Here is a 20,061-nt window from a genome sequence, read left to right on the forward strand (position 1 = left end):
TGAAAGTATAGGAAGACAGAGGTAAGTTGGATAAACCAGAGTTAACAGGAATTTTTTAGCTATTGTTCCCCCAGTGATTTATTTTTGTGTTTTTGCCTCACACAACTGTGTGTACCATATTTATTTCAACACACCGCATCCTATGCTCCTTGACCCAATCTAATGCAATCATTTTTTGTCAATCAATTTTCATTTTCAATTAATCAATCATCAGACTTTTTAGAATACCAGGGGCTGTAGCTAAGATATCTGTACTTCCCTGCCGTAACTTAGTACTGCTGATAATGCATGATCCCTGCAGCATGTTCTTTTATTTAGTAATCGTTAGTTATTTTATTATTTTCTCCCAATTTTGCATATCCAATTATTTTTAGGCTCAGCTCATCGCTAGCACCCATGCACTGCCTCGGGAGCGCCGAAGATGAACACACGCTGTCCTCTGAGGTGTATGCCATCAGCCGACTGCTTTTCTTCACACTGCAGACTCACCAGCCACCGGTGACCGCAGCGACCTCAGAGCTACATTATCTGAAAACGCACCTCTAGGAAGCTTAGTGGCAAACCCTCAGGCGCCCGGAAAGACTACAGGGGTCACTTGTGCACGCTGAGCTGAGGACACCCTGGCTGTCCTAAGCCCTCTCCCCGGGTGACGCTTGGCAAATTAATTGCGCTCCGCCCCCTGGGAGTTCACGTCTTCGGTCAGCAATAGAGTAGCCTGGACTCGAACCGGCGACCTCCAGGCTATAGGGCGCATCTTGCACTCCACTCAGAGCGCATTTACCAGATGTGCCACTCTGGAGCCCACTAGCATGTTCTAACACAGAATCTGCAAGTGGTGTGAAAAAGAATTGTAAGGCACCATACAGGGTCTGGACAAGAAATTGGAGAAACCTTCAGTATGCTGTCTCTAGCATGACAGGCACGTTTGTTATGCAGGTAAGATCCTTGTAAAGCTGCATCTTCCTGTTACAAGTCAGACTCAGCAGCTCTGACAAGGTTTCTAGTGGGTTGAATACAGATGACTTTGTGTCTACTGTACTATACACATTACTCAATGACTATATGTGCCATACCGGATAAGCAGATAACAGCCTCCAACTACTGTTTAGGAAAGAGATGAATGGCAGTGTGTCCATCTAGAACAGTTTAAGCACCTTGCAGACTCACTGCCACATTGATTCAGTGTTGTTCTGGCTGCCCATGGTGGCACCAAATTGACAGTATTGTTACTGATGTTTCAAATGGTTCAGAATCACTGTTTCACATTAACAGCGCCTCCGTTAACATCATCAAACAAAAAAGCTATATATGCATTAAGCCTAATTTGCATGGTGATTTAACATGTTCATTGCTGTGGCTTGATTTTAAATATTTTCCATGGCAATCACTGCTGCTATAGTAATTACAATTGCATTACTCAATCTGTTTGCTATTTAGGGTCGTTAGTAAACTTGCTATGACACTTTCTTCGCACTCTCAGATTGGAGCTCACAAACAGAAAGTCGCAAATATTCTAAAATATTCTAACAACTGTATGGGCATGGGCACAGTCGGAACTGCCTAATCGGGACTCTGATATTCAGAACTCCAATCAAAATGTGCTCCAATCAGTGCGTGCTCCAATACGAGTGTGCTCCAATCAATATGTGCTCTTATCAGAGTGTGCTCCAATCAGAGTATGCTCCCATCAGAATCAAATTGTGCTGTTATCAGAGCGTGCTCCATTCAGGGTGTGCTCTTATTAGGGTGTGCTCCAATCAGTGTGCTCCAATCAGTATGTGCTCTATTCAGAGTGTCCTCAAATCACAGTATGCTCCTATCAGAGTGTGCTCTCATTAGAGTGTACTCTTATCAGAGTGTGTGCCAGTCAGTTTGCTTGTACCAGAGTGTGCTCTCATCAGTGTGCTCCAATCAGAATGTGTTCTCATCAGAGTGTGCTCCAGTCAGAATGTGTTCTTATCAGTGTGCTCTCAGAGTGTCCTCCAATCATAATATGTTTTCATCAGAGTGTGCTCCAATCAGAATGTGTTCCAACCATTCTAGCGCAGGGTAACTCATATAGCACCAGCAACATTAAATTCTGGTACCAGTAAACATGTTTTTTTTTTTTTTCTCAGCAACCATAGATGCTGATAGTTTCTCATTGGGTCTGGACTACTCACCCGATCATTGGTGCCCGCAGCCGCCTGTACGTTATGCATTAGTGTATCATTGGTTTGCAAAATTTCAGCATCATAAGTGTGGACTCGCATGTAATGTAGTGCGATCAGCTGACTGAAGAAGACATTTTAGGCTTACAGAATCATACTGTGTATTTAGTGGTCGTAATAAGCAAACAGAAGCAGGTAAGTTTGGTTAAAGCCTTCAAAAGTAGCAGAAGTCTCTCTTCTAATGACCCAGAAAGAATGTCAGAGGTTAAAAAAAAAAAAAAAAACCCAGTAAAAGAACCAAACAGTGTTTCTGGCACTAAAGACAAAGGAGTTTTAAGTGTCGAAAAATACTTTGGCGGCATTGAATGTTACTACTGCATTAATTGAATTCTGCTTTTATTTCAGGACTGAGCAAGGTAAGTACACATTTAATCTTGTATTTAAATTTTATCTGTATTTGTTATTATTATTGGTGTTTTATTTTTTTACTGCGGTTTTGTCACATTTTGACATTAAAGACTAGAAATGGAACAAGCATAAAATATCTGTGAGCTAGTTTTTCACCTAGTTTAAATATGTATTTCAAATAGGTTTATTTGTACCTTTTATTGTTGTTGTGGACTATTTGGCTGCTGTCAGTGTAGCTGCTTTTCTGTCTTGATGGCAGTGCGCTGTGTTTATTCATTTTTACACAGGGAAAAGGTGATGCAATCTGATTGCACTTTTCTAATGTGACAGTGTAGCGGCTGTGAAACTCAGGAAAGAACACAAATACAGACCTCTGATTGGCTGAAACACTTTCCAGCGCGTTGATGCAGAGTCGTGAGACGGGATGTCCAGTTGTCCAGTTTTGCGTACCAAGTTATATATTTCTGGGGGTACTCCTGCACGCGACCCACCCCCAAAACACTAAAAACTAAATGAAGAGCAGGGGGGGTGGGGGGCTTGAATAGCGGTGGGGTTTGATAATTTAACGCCCACAGGCTCTCTGGTGCTAAACTTTCAAAACTGTTTAGTACCCATTTTCAAAATGATTTTCACCCCTGTGATAGCATTCTCAAAACCTTTGCTGGCCCTTGAACATTACTAAAGGTACATTGATATGAGCAGAGGTAGTGTTAACCGAATGCAGCATTACTGAATATGATCTTCAAATGAATTTAGTATCAAATTCCTTATTGATAATCCAAGTGTTAGTTAATACGTAATTACATTGCTATTAATGTTATTTATGGAATGGAGAATAAAGGGCAAACTCAAACCACAGTATTTCTGTATCACCGGAATAGCATCCTCACAGTAGAACATATCAGCTGCTTTTCAATTGTTATTAATTTTGTTTTATTCTTAAGAGCCTCAGCCAAAGTCCCTGTAGAACTGGAGAAAAACAACCAAGAAAAAGCAAAGAAAACAACCTGCATCAAAAGAACAAGACCGATTTAATGAAATAACAAGCAGACAATTAGACCTTCTACTCCCCTGGAATTTCATATTGATTTATTCTGAACGTTGTATGTTCTCAAATGTTGCTGTAGGGAATAATAATGTCTCTCTCTACAAAATCACACTGTATCTGAAACAGCCATCTTTGGGTATTTTAATTACACTGGTAAAAAATGTATTACCAAATTCTGCACCAACTGGAGCACTATAAACTTGCACATTAATTATGCAAAATAAAATGACCTAATTGAATAATATAATCTCGTCCTGCATAATACCTGTGATTGGGTGCAAATTACCAAGGTCCTCTGACACTAAAAACATCCTCAAAATGTAATGCTGCTGGGACAACTGTACTGTATCTGGAGCAGTGCTCCCCACAGAGGCTACAGGCTTATGACAAGATTCATGAGGTACAATCATTCTTCAGGGCCCTTTGTATATCTATATATATATATATATAGATATATATATATATATATATATATATATATATATATAGTCATATCCAGGTGTGTTTTGTTATGTTTTGCAGCACTTGCTTGAATAGCTGTGTAACTGCACTGTAATAATATGATTAGTTCCAGTAACTACTATGTAATTACATGGAAATGGTCTTATAAACAATATTGTGTTCCCTAATGTAATTGAATGGTAACACTACATCATAGGTCATTCACATGCAAATGAATTCTAACAGTAGTTACCATGGAAGCAGTAGCTATTGGTAGTTACCCTGTTATTACCATGTTATTGTATGTCCTGTAATCTAAAATACAGGGAGCGGGGGGCCTTTCTAATCATGCTCTTAAACCACTGTACAAACAAGCAGGTTCAGAGCTTTTTACCTTGTCTTACCTGTTGGGGTCAGTCTCCATACAGCTGTGCATCTAACACAGGCATTGTGCCCAACAGCCCACTCAAAGGAGAAAGAACCAGTGCATTATAAAACCACTAGCAACATCACCGTTCTGCTTTGCCTATTCAACTTTGGTCTATTTGTTTTAAAATAAAGCAAATTCATAATACATCCAGCTAATGATGTGCTTGCAAATATAGATCATCTCAAGTTGTTTAAAATGGGTATCTAGAAATGCACCTTCCAGGCACTTAATGATTTTATTATTAAAAGAGCTTTATCTTACTGGCAACTTGCTACCAGCAATTTTTTGCACATTTAACACAGCTCTGTTTTTGGTATATACGATTTTTCATAGATTTAAAAAGAAAAAGCATATTACTGCACTGTTAAACTTGTTAACTAAGATACATAAAATTATCAGGACACATGCACATTTCAAAACCATCTGATTTTAAAATGTTATTCGTAGCCTGAGGAATACTGGGACCATATACCACATTAAATGAACCGATAATATGCCTGGGACTGAAAATGTGCAATTTAGAAAATGATATTCTTTTGAGCTTATCTTTCTGCCACATCACTTTGACTGCAAGTTATGTCAGCCCAAAGGTTCCAAATATAAAAGTTGAGATGGATTTAAATAACCTTTGTTCCGTTCACATAGCAGATACATATCATGAAATGTTATTTCATGTGTGGCATTATAGACATAGACAATCTACTCCCCCCGCCCCCCCAATAATATACTTAAATGCTACATAATTCTGGATGTTGGTTGCTTAAGAAAAAAAAAAGGTTTCTTTATTCTCTATCGTAAAACTAATGTCCATTGAAGTACATTGAGCATTACAATACTAACTCCGGCCAGTAGATGGTGTCGAGGGTGTAAGCTACACCTACATGAGAATGTTTATCAAGTCTTTAAAGTGGTGTGAACAGGGCCCATAATCACAGATTGACAGTTTCTGATATAAGGATCCAAACAGACAAATCTCAATAATACCGCCCTAACCTGCTTTCCACCATATTCTGTCATGGTAATAAAAGGGGAAGCCCAGCAGCAGATCACTGGGTGCATTCTATCACTGAAAGAGACCCCAGTAAGAAGAACAGCTGAAAACACAAACAGTACAAACTGGAAGTCCTACCTCATGGTGTAGAGCAGCGTTCCGTTATCCACCAGGCGGAGCAGTTTATTGGGTGTGGTCATATTGTGGGCTACAGATTTCTTCCCGTTATGGAAGAATGTGTCTGGGGTCCAGATCTTACTCGCCAGCAGGTTATTGAGGGGGAGGATCTTCATTGGGCCGTCAAACTTCAGACGTTCATCTCTCCATCTCTGCCGGAAGAACACGTCGATTGTATATTCCTTATTGGGAAAAACAAAACAGATTTTTTTTTTACCATCATTTGACATTTATTTTATAAAATTAATGTAGGATAATGTAAGCATCTGGTTAATCGTGTAACACGTTACATTCTTTTTGTATTTTAGTGTTATGCATGGCTCACACCTCCTTGCCTGTTATACAGTCTCAGTACATACTGTTTCTGCCTGCTATTAACTATTACTCAGATGTAGTGCTCACAATATATGAAGGCTATGAACTATTACTCAGATGTTTGTGCTCATAATATGTGAAGGACCATGGCCCTGGCCACAGTGAGCTAACCTGACAGTTAGCCTTGACATTTTTTCCACATGTCCAGGGTCATTAATCAGCTGGAGCATTGACCCCCAGAAAAATTGGACTGACTGGCACTGATGCTGTCTTCAGAGTTTTGCAACGTGAATATCATTGTGACGCATTTAACAAAAACCTGCTCAAAATATTAACAAAGCAATGTGGAAATAATTACTTGCTTGCCATTTTCATAATTTCATAATTACTCTTTTACACGCGTTAGAAGAACGTCTATGTGATATGAGTTGTACATTATTATATAGAAGTATGTGCAGCATACTCATGCAGTGTCAGCCTTATATTCCAGCAATTACAGAACTCATCACACTACTATATAATGACCCAATAATTCATTAGCATTTGCTCCTCTAGGGTCACCACAAATATTATGCACTAAAAATGTTCACAACTAATTATTATTATTATTTTAAGACGACAGCAGCCTTGCCGATTTTGAATCCTTGAGGCATCCTTAAAAATTCATACTTGAATTACAGTGTAGTTAAGTCGGGTAACACACATCTTCCCAGCATTATTCCATGGACCATACTCCCTGCACAAGCAGTATTCAGCCCAGAGTTAATTTATCCCGAAACATAAATAAACCTATTTCTAATGTTGGTATGTACTGTATGATTTCATAAAGATCTCGTACAGCCTTGGCAGTCTGTACAGGTCAAATATATCCACTGCCTCACCACTTTATTAGGACCTGTAACTAAGATTGGTTGGCCACCACTTGCCCTGAGCCCAGCTTTAACACAACGTGACATAGACTCCACATTGGGCTAGAAGGTGCCTTGAGGCATCCCTTCCATCATTGGTATTTCACGTAGTTTGTGCAGAAAGGCAAGCAGGGCAACATGAGGATGAATCCATTGTTGAAGTTCATCCCATGTCGAGCTTGTGATCCAATCTGTGTATTTATAAACTCAATTGCCTTGTTGTTGTCTTTGAGTGCGGAGTCACGTACAGGTTTAGTACAAAGATTTATACTAAATTAATTGATATGTTCCCTTTCAATTCAAAGATGGCCACCAACATAGTTATGGGATACACTCCTGCCTATTGGTAGGTGTCACTGAGCTCTTTCTATCAAAGCTGCCGACAGGCCCCCTCCTCGTAATGACCCCCTTGGTCCTGCCTCCCAAGGGTACTTAACCGTCATGCAGGGAAAGATCATTCTCTTTCGCTTCTCACAATTGGTATGCTAAGATCTCTGTGTTGCATTGAGCCCTCTATTTCTTCTAAAAAGCGCTGCATAAGCTACTGCTAGTTCCCCTGCACTTTGTGCTGAAAGCTGGCCGTCGCCGCTTTTCCTGGAATCAGTAGTTTAAAAATTCGTAGCCTTTTTATTCTATTTCTGACAGCACCTGCTCGCTCCATGTGTCAGGCTGCTTCTTTCTGTCTGTCCGTCTTAGTACAGTAAGTATTATTGTTAAGAATTGTGTGTATTTTTCACCCTTTCTTGCTTCGGAGAGCACTATTACTCCATGGGACCGGGCTTGCCTTGTCCCCTTTGTCGAGTTAGCCCACCAGCTGGCTGTCGCAGGCACGGGTGCCTGATGCTGATAAGGCCGCGCTGTTGGACGCGCCCATATCACCTGGCCACACCTTTGGCCCAGCAGTGGAGGAGATCAAAACCTACAGCAAAACCTTAGAGAACGCAAGGCGTCGAGGTAGGTAGCCATGTTGTTCCCTCCCCCTGCTCCGCGCCAGTCAAGTCGAGCCGCTGGAACTCTGTTACGCGCTTCAGTTTCATGCTCCAGACCGAAGTGGCAGCCTTGCTGGGCAACAGCGCTATTTGTCTCGTAGATTCTACCTCTCTCAGAGAGGGGTTCTACTCGAGATACTTTCTGGTAGCGAAGCGGGACAGTGGCTTTTGTCCCATCCTGGACTTGTGGTTTCAAAACCAGTTTCTAACATGGTTCCACATGATGACTCATCGTCACATACTCCAGTCTGTCCGGCCGGGTGACTGGTTCACCACGGTAGACTTACGGGACGCAACCAAATGCCATCAGCCTCTCCCTAGCTCCCCGTATGTTTTTAAAGTGCGTAGATGCTATCCTCACCCCCTTGCGGCTGCAAGGAGTCAGAGTGATGAATTATCTCGACGACTGGTTGATCTGTTCCCAGTCGCAGGAGGAAGCGTTGGCCCACACAGCGCTAGTGACGGAGCATCTAGTGAGGCTGGGCCTCACCATCAACGACGCCAAGAATCAGTTGACGCCAGTGCAGTGCATAATGTATGTGGGGCTCCGGCTGGACTCCATCATGATGCAAGCATACCTGTCGGACGACAGGGTGGCAGCTTTACAACAACACCTCTCCCTTTTTCGGCAAGTGTCCCTTGTTTTGTGCCAACAACTAAGTCTGATGGCAGCAGTGGTATCAGCCATCGAGCTGGGTTTACTGTGTATGCGCCTGCTACAGAGGTGGTTCAATGAGTTCTGGTTACATCTCAAGCACAACAGGCACCGTTGGCTCACAGTGTGTCTCATGTGTATGGAGGCCCTGTGTTGGTGGAGGATTCCCTCTCACCTGCGTCAAGGAGTTTGTATGGGGGCGGTTTACACCCACAAGGTAGTGACGACGGATGCCTCCAACTCTGGTTGGTTACAACTCGAAAAGGTCCGGTCAGAGAAGGTGTCAGTTCTCCTAGTGGCCCCCAGGTGACCCAGGAGAATCTGGTTTTCATCTTCGCTGGGATCTTCTCAGTTAGGAGAGAGGCACACTTTGGCACCTGGTGCCGGGCAGGCTCCAGCTATGGGTCTGGCCCCTGAAAGGGACCGCTGGTCAGCCTTAGGGCTGTCTGATGTGGTCGTGGGTACACTGCAGAATGCTAGAGCGCATTCCACTAGGTCACTCTATGCCTATAAGTGGAAATGTTTTCAAGATTTGTGCCGTACTAACGTTCATGACCCAATCTCCTGTCCCATGCCTGCCATCTTGCAGTTTCTGCAAGATGGGCTTGAGGCTGGTAGTTCACCTTCCACACTGAAGGTTTACCTAGCAGCTATTTCTGCTAGCCATGCCCCCGTTGACTCTGTGTCCCCAGGCACGCATTTTTTGGATACCCAGTTTCTCCGAGGCACTCGACGATTGCGCCCTCCTGGAGGGCCACTCTTCCCAAATGGAGCCTTGAGATTGTATTGGAGCCTCTCACACATGCCCAGTTTAAGCCGATATACTCCATCGAGTTGAAGCACCTGTCCATGAAGACAGCCTTCTTCTTGGCTATCACCTCCGCAAATGTCATCTTCGAACTGAAAGGGAACGTTAGTTTACCTACTGTAAACTGGTTCCCTGAAAGAGAAGATGACCACCAACCACAGGGCCACTTAGGTCGACATCACGGTTTCATCGTGAAAGAGAATGATCCTCCCCTGCGTTACGATTAAGTACCCTCAGGATGCGAGACCGAGGGGGTCACTGAGGGGAGGGGGCCTATCGGCAGCTTTGATAGAAAAGAGTTCAGTGACACCTACCAATAGGCAGAAGTGTATCCCATAATGATGTTTGGTCGCCATGTTCTCTTTCAGGGAATCAGGTTTACGGTAGGTAAACTAACATTTTCACTAGTGAAACTCCTCTTTCTGATTGATCATTATAAGCTTGGAAAGTATTGATACTGCTTTCAGTTGCCAAGGTGACAGTTCATTATCACAGCACCCAGAACAGATGGATGCCAGTTTTTTCATGTTTCTTTATCATTAAGGAATGTAAATAAAGGCTCCTGCTGTCAGAATCAAACCCTTTTTGAAGTGCAATTTTAAATATGTTTTAAAACAGAAACCCACCTGTCAAAAAGTGGCATTGAAAGTCAACAGTGTTTGTTAATATAAAGTGAGCATGTTGACTACTTTTTTTGTTTCATCAACTATGTGAGATGGTCCTGAAGTCTAACTGTAGCAGGGCGGTAGACAAGCCCTGCTTACATGTATTGTTTGTTTATTTCTAGAAAAGGTTTCCCCCTCTGCCCCTGTGTTATTTTGTATTTGTTTGTTTTATATTTTGGTGTGTGTGGGTGTGTGTGTGTGTGTGTGTGTGTGTATATATCTTATATATATATATATATATATATATATATTAGATATATATATATATATATATAATATATATATATATATAATATACTAACAAGCGAAGCGCAGTGTGTGTTGTTTTGTTGAAACGTGTTCTGGCAGAGGCGTTAGTAAACTCGTCCTCTGCCATGAATGATTTAAAACCTCGTGCAGAAGGTCACCTGTATAAAAAACCTGCAGCTCTCCATGTTCGGGGTGGGTGTACAGAGAGAGAGTATGGGAGAGCAGAGAGAGAAGAGAGAATGTCATTTAAAGCAATATAGGAACAGTGAATGCGATCGCCCAGCCTGACCTATATTTGTTATGGTTTGTGTTCGTGATTTTGTTTTTGTTTAAATATTTTATTTGTGCTCTGTGAGCAAGTGTTTATTTTTGTTTAAATATTTTATTTTATTTTGTATTGAAAATAAAACAGTGCAAGCGCCTTCTTCCGGCTTCTGGCCTGACATCACTGCAACGCCATTTCCTGCCACACTAACATATAGGAGGGTTATTATTTTAATTTATTACAATTTATAGGAATTCTGCTTGAAAAAAATATTGAGTGAGATGAATTATTAATAAAATATATCTTTGCAGGACTGTAAAGATTATTTATGATTATTCAGACAGAATAGCCTACCCCTCAGTGGCAACTCCAGGATTCTGGAAGAAGGGAGGTGAAGGGGTGGCAGACAGATGGGCTTTGGGGGGGGGGTGGGGGCAGAGATTTTTTTTAAACTCTAACCCTAACCCAGCACACACACAGGGAGAATGTCACACACACACACCCTAACCCTAACCGTAATTGCTAATTACATTAATTACATTACTGTATTTAACATGAAATTCTTCATCTCAGTTTAACTTAAAATGTACCATGGAATAGCTTATGGAATGTCATGCGTCCAGTTTCATTTGATTCTCTCATGAGTATCTGCGCTTCAACCAAATGCCATCAGCACTCAGCACTGACAATGACTAATGAGTAATTTTCACATTTTCTTAATTAATACTCTGATTGGCTGTAAAGGTAACAAGGCTAACCATAGACTTGATAATACTTGGTTGGGTGGATTTTTCTCATGTACCATTGCCTAGTACCTGAACACATGGTATTCTGGGAGATGTAGTTTTTCGTGATTATTTTACGGGAGGCGGACCCATGACGTAGCCACTGCTACCCCCTGAACTGAGGTTTCATTATACATGTGGTGAAGCTCTTCTGGTAAAGTTGCATTATGGTAACTGTTCTCTATAATTCAATTGAGTCTAAAAGCTTCAGACCCAGAAAGCTCAGAGCAGACAGCATGTTCGTAAACATGCTCACAGGTCCAAAGAAATTGAGCACATCAAAATAATTAACTTTGTCGGAGTGGCAGCTGGTGGCCAAACAAATGGGGAAGCAGAAAAAAGGCAGAGGTCCCCTAAGCCCTCAGAAGCAGTACAATCTTATTGTATTCTGACTGGCAACACTTTTCATATTATTATTATTTATTTATTTATCTATTTATTTATTTGGCAGGCAACTTCATGCAAGGTGACTTACAGGTGTTACAGGGCAGTACTGTACAGGAATACAATGCAAGAATAATATTTAAATACAGTATAGTTTACAGTAAGTGCAAATAATACTACTAAAATACAATATGAACTAGGATCTAAACCCCTCAAATTAAAAGCTGTGTTCAGATCACGTGATCTGCTGCTGCTAGTACTATGGTTAATAGCAGATAGGAGTTTATAACGGAGCCTTGCCTCCTCTGAGGAGCCAGAGCTGCTGTTAATATAGGAATGTTGAATCTAGTTTTGGTTTAAATGTCATTTCTTTTTGCATTATATTTGTGTTTTAGTTTTATTGAACATATATATGTGTACACATATACACAGATGCACATCCATTTTAATACATGCCCCCAATGTGTTCAGTTCTTTAAATAAGAGACACGAATCTGGTATTAAACGTAACTGTTAGAACATTTGATGAACTCTGTTGCAGCTCTCGATTCCCTAAATTACTGGTGGACATGCACTAAACACGCCACGCAGCTGCTGAATGCAAACACATCGCAGTATGCAACAGCACATTCACATCACACTTTTCCTGGAGTAAAGGTATGCAGTAAACCTGTAATATATAGTAACGGTAAACTGTTGTAGTCTTTTGTGCTTTGTTGGTTTGTCTGTCAAACGTGTTCTAGAGATTATACTGAGATTAAAAAAAAAAATCAGTGCACATAAAAATATATATTTTTAACATTACAACTGTCAGATGTGCAAGACGTTGTCGAACAGCATGCTTTAGTAAATTTAATTACGTTATTGCAATGTGCTAATACAAGTTGAACCATTTGGGAACTGCTGTGTTTTATATATATAAACTATTTCATAGCCTATTTGATATGTGTTACACACACGGTGCATTTAAATCAATGTGGGTTTTATTTCGCAGTGAGATTCAGATCACTCGAGGTCATTTTTTCCTCCATAGCTCTCAGATCAGGTGACACAGGTTGAACCGTCATTAAAGGAAATAGAAGGTTAGTCAAAGATGCAGTTCTCCTCTTGTAAAGGTAAACGGTTCAGTACTTTGACATTTCTGTTGTGTAAATTGTGTTAGTTTAAAACTGAAATCTTATTCAGGGATATATTTCCATTCGGTAATAAAAATACATGTAAAATAAATGTCCCACCGAGGCAAGCAGAAGGACAGTCCCATTGCATTGCAAGCACTGCTTCTGGTGGGGACTCAAACAGCACTTTTCTATAAATACATTTTTCTGTGCCTTTCTTGTCAACATAATATAACTGTGTCCTTCACTTTTATGTCTACACCATTTGTAGTGTTCTGTCTCATATTTAATTTTAAACATTTTTAAAAGTGTGTGGTTCCCAGCTGAAACGACTGGTGAAGATCATGAAAAACTAGTGATCATCAAACGATCATCAAAAACTAGTGATGTCACCACTCGTATTTGGAGATGCAAAGTATTACAAGATAGGGGCTATGTAGGTACTTTTACAGGCTCACAGCACAACCATCTAGAATGTAATAATTTACATGGTTTGGACATGGGGTATCTACAGTAAATTGCATATCAGGCAATTATTCTGTAATATATAAGAAGACACCCTTACTACCAAACACCAAAAAGCCATGCCTTTAGCTGGGGAGTCAATCTGGGATCCCTCAAAGTTTATTTTTTATTATGAATGGATCAGATGGAAAAATAATATTTACAACATGTACATACCTGTCAACATTGAGCTTTCAAAATAAGGGAGCTTTTGTAAACTGAAATCGTAGTGGCCTGGATTGAAGTGAATACCTATAAGACAAAGGCATACAACTGTTCCACTTTATTATTTTGTAGAATGATAGACTGTGATATGGTGCTCCTTCCAATTGCTTTTAAAAAGGAAAAAATATCAAATAGAAAAACAACCATGAGATGCTTTGCAATCAAATTCTCTCCTGGCGCCTGTGGTTCTTATTGTGCTGTAGTTGTAGGTGGGTGATTTGGGAGCAGCCAACAGCTTGTAAACAGGCTCACTGTAGTTGATTTTGCACGACAGCAAAGCAAACACAGTAGGTGTTGTTACTTTGATCACACAACAAACCCAAAGGATGAGCTATGGCACCTACTTTATAACAAGAAAAAAAACCCTCTAAATGCAATAAGTCCATCATAAAAAAATGAATGTGAAAAAAGCCAAAATGCACAACAATGTGGTATTGCACCATTATTCATTACCCTGCATGTATGTGGCGGATCAGTATTACCACTGTCAGTAACATTTCATTGTCAGCTATCTTCAATTTTAAATGAACACAAATATAAACACATGTTATCAATCAATCTGAATTTCTAAAGCAATGTTGATGCTGAAACTGTAACGTGTAAAGGTCTCTGCATATGCCCGGTACGGGTGGGGATTAGTGTTGGTATAATTTGTATGTGGAAATGGTTTTATTGTGTGTCTTTTTGGAGTTGATTTGATTAAATTATTGTTTACATACGTGCGCTCGATTGAGACTTGCTACCTGCTAGGCTTAGTTGAGGGGGAAGGGCAGCTAGTGATTGGCTGTGCTGGTCCTCAATCAGCAAGTGGGCGGGTCTTGACTGAGTGTCCATCAGTTTAAAAACATCCGGTGGAGATGGCTTGGGGCAACTGCAACGCCATGCTACAGAGGGGAGCTGTGTGTACGCGGGAGGAGAGCGTCCGCTCTGCAGGAACGACAGCTACGCAACTCTGAAACTGCAAGAGGTTCTTGTGAAGGCAATGCCCAGCTAAGGCCGTACGAAGCAGCAGGAGTCGTCGTATGAATACCAGCTCGTAAGTAGGTTAGTTCAGGGGATAGTGATCCCAAGTAATGTAGCCAGGATTAAGTAGTGTAGCCGGTTCCTGGAGCGGGACGCCTCGTTTGTAAGGCTAGCGCTCGTCCTGTGTGGCACCTTTTATTTGTAGTTTTTGTACTGTGTTTTATTTTGTTTTTGTATAGCTTGCTGTATGTGTCCTCTATGTGTTACCATCACTGGTAATATCACATGCCCCCTTTCCTTATTTACTTTATTTTGTGAATAAATCCTGTGCGCCTAAGGGGCATTTCAACTCCACCTCCCATGTCTCTCTGTATTGCCTAAGCAGCGGTTACCCACACACGTGATACGAGCACACTGTCACAACATGCAACTTTGGAAAGGAAATATGTTATTGAAGCGCTGGTTTTCTGAGGATCACTGGCTTTTTGGTGTTTTTGTGATCTCTCGTGCTTACCACAAACATCATTCTTGCTTCCATTTCCCACTGTTAAGTTTACAGAAAGTATGCATTTTTCCGATGTTGCTTTTTAGTGGGGGAGCTTATCACAGATGGTCAAGTATGTGAGCTTGCACTAAACTCTGCTAGGTAAAGACAGGGATTACTGCAGACCATACATGAATTTTGCAGAAATTAAAGGTTTGCTAACATATAGTAGTTTAACCGTACAGTTCTGAGCAAAATACGGGAGAAAATCTGTCCAGGGAGTGTCCAAAAAAATGGGAGAGTCCCCACAAAAAGGGTCTGCATATATAACCACTGGGTTTCTAAACATGAATGACTTTTCTGATTTGAATACCAATTTATCATGCGTGTGTGTGGCTGCCCATTATCCTCCTGTATCCAAATCATCTGATGACCTGTCTGTCAACCATCGCAAAGGGTAGGCCTCTCACCCATGGCATAACTGTCTAAGCCTTAGATTTGAACTGTTCTTGCTCACAAGCTCCTGCCAATATGATCAGCATAATGACTCGCCCCAACCCCCTTTAATATGGCTAGCAAGTTCTCCAGCATGGAACTGAAAGACTGTTGCAGAATTAAAATTGAATTACAGCTTTTTTGTTTAAATTAACTCAACTGTCAATTACATTTGTATTCTCTAGACACAGAATGCACTTGAGTTTGAACAAATAGTTTCCAAGAGCATCCCAGATACAGTACAGTACATCTAACAAACAAGGAGTTATCTTTGTGTTCCAGGGTGAAGGCTGGGTGCAAACATGCAACACGCACAGTAAGAGCAAGAGCAGCAGCTGCAGCAACTCGCAGAAGAGCTTCAAAAACAAAAAAAAGCTTCATCTTACATTCTGACAAAGATCCTGCAAACTGAACATCTTCAACAAAATAAAGCATTCCACAAGCTGTGTGTAAGATATGCAATGAATGAGTACCACAGTCATATTACATGGAGGGACAGTGAAAACATGTTGGAACGGGAGAGACCGACCTAGGAAACAATTGAATATTGATACAACTAAAATCCACAAGGTGTGATCCCCTCCTTCAATTCCACTGCATCTGCTATTTCTTTTGATCAACACTTCTCTCCCCTCTCACAAGAGCCAGCAGAGCCTCCCACTCAATACCCTGAAACACTGTAATAATAAGCAGATTAGAATACAGAAACGCAAAATCAATAATGTCACAGCTGACATCTTAAGTCATCATTTTATCAATATCGAGGTAAAGTATCATCATTGGTTACCACAGAACTGTCACAGTAAAAGAAAAAAAAAACTGCTATTTTGAAAAGTGTCTTGTCCTATTGTCACACACAATGCATTTGCATAGCTAGTACTGGACTATAATGACATCAACATCTAATCTGCATAAAGTCTAAGCATTGTGCTGCCATATAAATATTATTTTCCCTAGAACTTTGCTGTCACTTGATCTATCCATTTACATGACTGTCTTTGTGAACTGGATTATAGCTGTACCCTTCTCATACATCAGTACACCTTCTGATTTAAATATTGGGTGCAATATGCCTTGCTTCACTCAAACAAGTCATTTACTGTTATTCCTAATATTGCATTGTTACAAATACGGATATTCTGTGCTTACAAGCGGCGATGTCACAACGGACGCATGGAGCTGTTTTTCAGAATAATCTTTTCATGTAAAGACTGAAATGTACAGTACTGCTCTGATCTGATTTGAAATACTGCACAAATGACATAGACTTTTGTTTAAAGACTGACAGATGAGAAACTGGCAAGTCATAAAGCAAACCAAAATGTAGGTGTTACGGTGTGGATGAACAGTGAAAACAATGTGTGCTTTCAATACAGTACCAAAAATGTTTTGTTTTGTTTTGTTTTTTTTAAATCATTTTGTATCATTTTAAACCAAGTTGTATTGGTAATCATATGAAAGAAATTGTGTTGGCCACTTTAAACAGGACAGCTAACAAGGCCTGCCTAGCAGCAGCACTGATAACAAGGTCTGCTCTGCAAACTGCTCTAATATAAATGACAGGAAACCAGTTTGCTATGGTGACATTGGCATGAGTAGAGTTGTTAAGGCAACAACCCACTTGGCCTTAAGCCTAGAATGTTAAGTGATAAGGCAAGTGCAAGAATGGGTGAGAAAACAGAACTATGGCAAACATTAACCACATTAACCTTGTAAAATTGAGTAGTTTGTGTTTGGTTGCACCTGAATGAAGTAATAGTTGAATAACGCTACTCCTGACAACGTTAGGTTATTACCATAACACCGGTTCCCTGAAAGAGAATGACAACCATTACCGAATGGGAAGAGCTCTCTCTGACCTCCAATCACTAAGCATATATAAAAATCTGCCCTGTCAGGGCCCTACTGTGAGGGGGAAACCTCTCCCACCTCCTACTGAAAAGGGACATCCTCACAGTAGCATATCACCATCTTCTTTTGAAAACAGATGTCAAATGTAGAGCGTATCAGAGTCTCATTGTCGATAGTACCCAGGAGTCCTGGGTGCAGCCTTGCCATGGGTCGTTGCTGTTGGTCAGTCCGGTTGTGTGGGGCTTTGGTGGCAGCCGGGGCCCCTCAGGGACAGTTTCTCATGGGCGTGGGAGGGGGCGGGTCTTTCTTATGCCCCGGCTTCGGTCTCTAGCTGGAGGACCGGTTACCCCTGGCCGGCGGTGGTCCCTTGCCGCTGGCTCTGCCTCTGCCTGCTTTTTTTTCTTTTTGGTTGCGGGCAGTGTTCAGGCCCTGTTGCTCCAGCAGGCTATGAATGCCACCTTGGACGCTGGCAGTAGGCAGGAAGGCACAAGATCTTCGAAACGACCTCTGTGGCCTTGTGGGACCTTTCAAGGTTCACATCAATGGTCGCGCAGAACGTCTGCCCCAGTGTAATGGGGGCATCTAGTAGTGCTGCCTTCTCGGTCTCGACGACCTTGGCCTCTGTTAGCCAGAGGTGTCTGCGTGCGGCTACCAGCGCCGCTATAGACCTGCCTTATGCCTGACCTAACTCCCCTATTAGGTTGGTCATCTCTCTTATTACCACCAGTAACTCCCCTGTGTCTGTCTCCATTGCCCGCTCCTGCAGCCTCTCAGCCAGCTGTGTCTGGGACAGGACCAGTATAGCCATTGCATGGGCCGCCTTGGCTGATAGTGCCGCTGACGCATACACCTTTTTAAGCATGGCGTCAGTTGTTTTACACGGCTTGGATGGGCAGGTCAGGTCTTTGTCCCCTCTGGTGAAGGTGGATCCCTGCACCAGTAATATGACCGTGTCCCCGATGGTGGGGAATGTGCCTAAGCCTGCGTCTTGGGCTCCTGCAGTGTGTAGCAGGGCCTCTGCTGTTCTAGAGGCTGAGGGGGCGGAGGCTGGGTTACTCCTGGACGAGCAAACTAGCTTGAGGAAATCCTGGATCAAGGGGAGGGCATGCTGTGGGTACCCTTTCTTCTGCAGGAAGCGGTTCCCCTTTTCCTCCTGTTCTGCCAGCCAGGGAACGTCCGTGGCTGCAGCTGCACGCTGCATGATTGCCCGGAACTCTTCCCTTTGCGACACATGCTGTGGCTTGCCCGATGGATGTGGCTGGGTCATACACGTCTGACCTCGACACTGTAAAAGACAACTCGCCTGGGCTAGGAGGTCTATGCATTGGGGATGGGGAGCGAGACTGGGGAAGTTGGGGCTGTCCAGTGATAGGGGGCAATCTGCTCTGAGATTTAAGCAGGATCTGCAGCATTGTCTGATGAGCCCTCACAGTCTCTGCCAGCTCCCGAAAATACCGCTCAGCTGAACTTTTGCGTCTCTGAGGCGACTCTGACGGCAAGCGTCTCTGCGAGGAAGGACAGCGGCACCTGCGCGGTGTCCCCTGGTGAACGCCCCCTCGAGCGGTACCACCTCGGCGGTGACCATCTCGCTTCCCCTGAGAGATGCCTGCACCTCTGCACTGGTGGTGGAGAAGGGGAGGATGACCCAGGTGTGCAGGGGAGCTCCCTGGTCACTGTGGTACTTTTAGTAATGTGGTACTGAAAGTAGGCGGAGGACCCAGTTGACTGCACTGGCATGGCGTCTTAGGTGGGGCTGCTGCACTTGGTGCCGAGATCGAGTGGTCAGCCTTGAGTCAATCGGTGGCGAGGTCGATGCTGATAGTAGCGCGATTGGTGCTGGGTTGTGGACGGGTCTGAAGCTATTCACAGGTGCTGAATCAGTCGGTGCCAGGATCGGCGTCGAGGAGAGCGCTGTTGGTGCTGAGTCAATCAGTGCCAATGTGTAGCGCGGTCGGTTCCGGGCTGTAGACGGCTCCGAAGAGGTTCACCAGTGCAGAATCAATCTGTGCCAAGGAGAGCGCTGTTGGTGCCGAGTGTTTGGTGCTGAGTCAATCAGTGCCAATGTGTAGAGCATTCGCTGCCGGGCTGTAGACGGCTCTGAAGAGGTTCACCGGTGCAGAATCAATCTGTGCCGGGATCCGCATCGAGGAAAGCGCTGTAGGCGCCAAACAGTCGGTGCCGAGTCAATTGGTGACATGTGTAGCTATTCACTGGTGCCGAGTCAATTGGGGCAGGGTAGGCGCTGTTTCTTCAAGCCTGAAGGTCGGCAGGAAAACTACGGTCGATGCCGGGGTATGGAGCCGATTCAGTCGACGTGGTCGCCGAGGGCAAGCGCAGCCGCGCTAGGTGAGCCTGAGGCTTGAGAGGGCCGCTAGGCCCAAACTGTTTTTTTTTTTTTTTTTTTGTGGTCGCTGTGGCCGATTAAATTGGCGTAGAGGACGATGCTGCGAGCCCGCGGGGTCTCCTTACAGCACCAGAACAGCTCTCCACATGGTATCTGAAAACTACACAAAGCCTTCTACAGTGAAAGAGAGTAATGGCCGCTTACAAATCTCAAGAAGAGGGGTCGAAAGCAGCTCTATTCTGTAAAATGACGTGAGAATTAGGTAGGAGCACTCTCAAAAATGCTCGAAAGCGTGATTCTACCATGGATACATTAAATTTGAATAAAAAACCGACAAATCCGCCAAATTCAGACAGAGAAAGCACGAAGCAATATGGGACCTGTCTCAATGAAGTGAGAGTGAAAATGGCAA

The 20,061-nt window shown here is 42.7% G+C and overlaps 1 protein-coding gene across 1 annotated transcript in view; it reads right to left on the minus strand.

The window, feature by feature from the left end:
* LOC121295800 (gamma-aminobutyric acid receptor subunit alpha-3-like) overlaps positions 1-20,061 on the minus strand; it is a 152,960-nt gene that overhangs the window by 41,074 nt on the left and 91,825 nt on the right. Inside the window, exon 5 of the mRNA XM_041220856.1 lies at positions 5,607-5,827. Coding sequence (XP_041076790.1) covers positions 5,607-5,827 — 221 coding nt within the window. The remainder of the gene's footprint in view (positions 1-5,606; positions 5,828-20,061) is intronic.

This window comes from Polyodon spathula, chromosome 20 (genome assembly GCF_017654505.1).
Source record: "Polyodon spathula isolate WHYD16114869_AA chromosome 20, ASM1765450v1, whole genome shotgun sequence".
NCBI lineage: Eukaryota > Metazoa > Chordata > Actinopteri > Acipenseriformes > Polyodontidae > Polyodon > Polyodon spathula.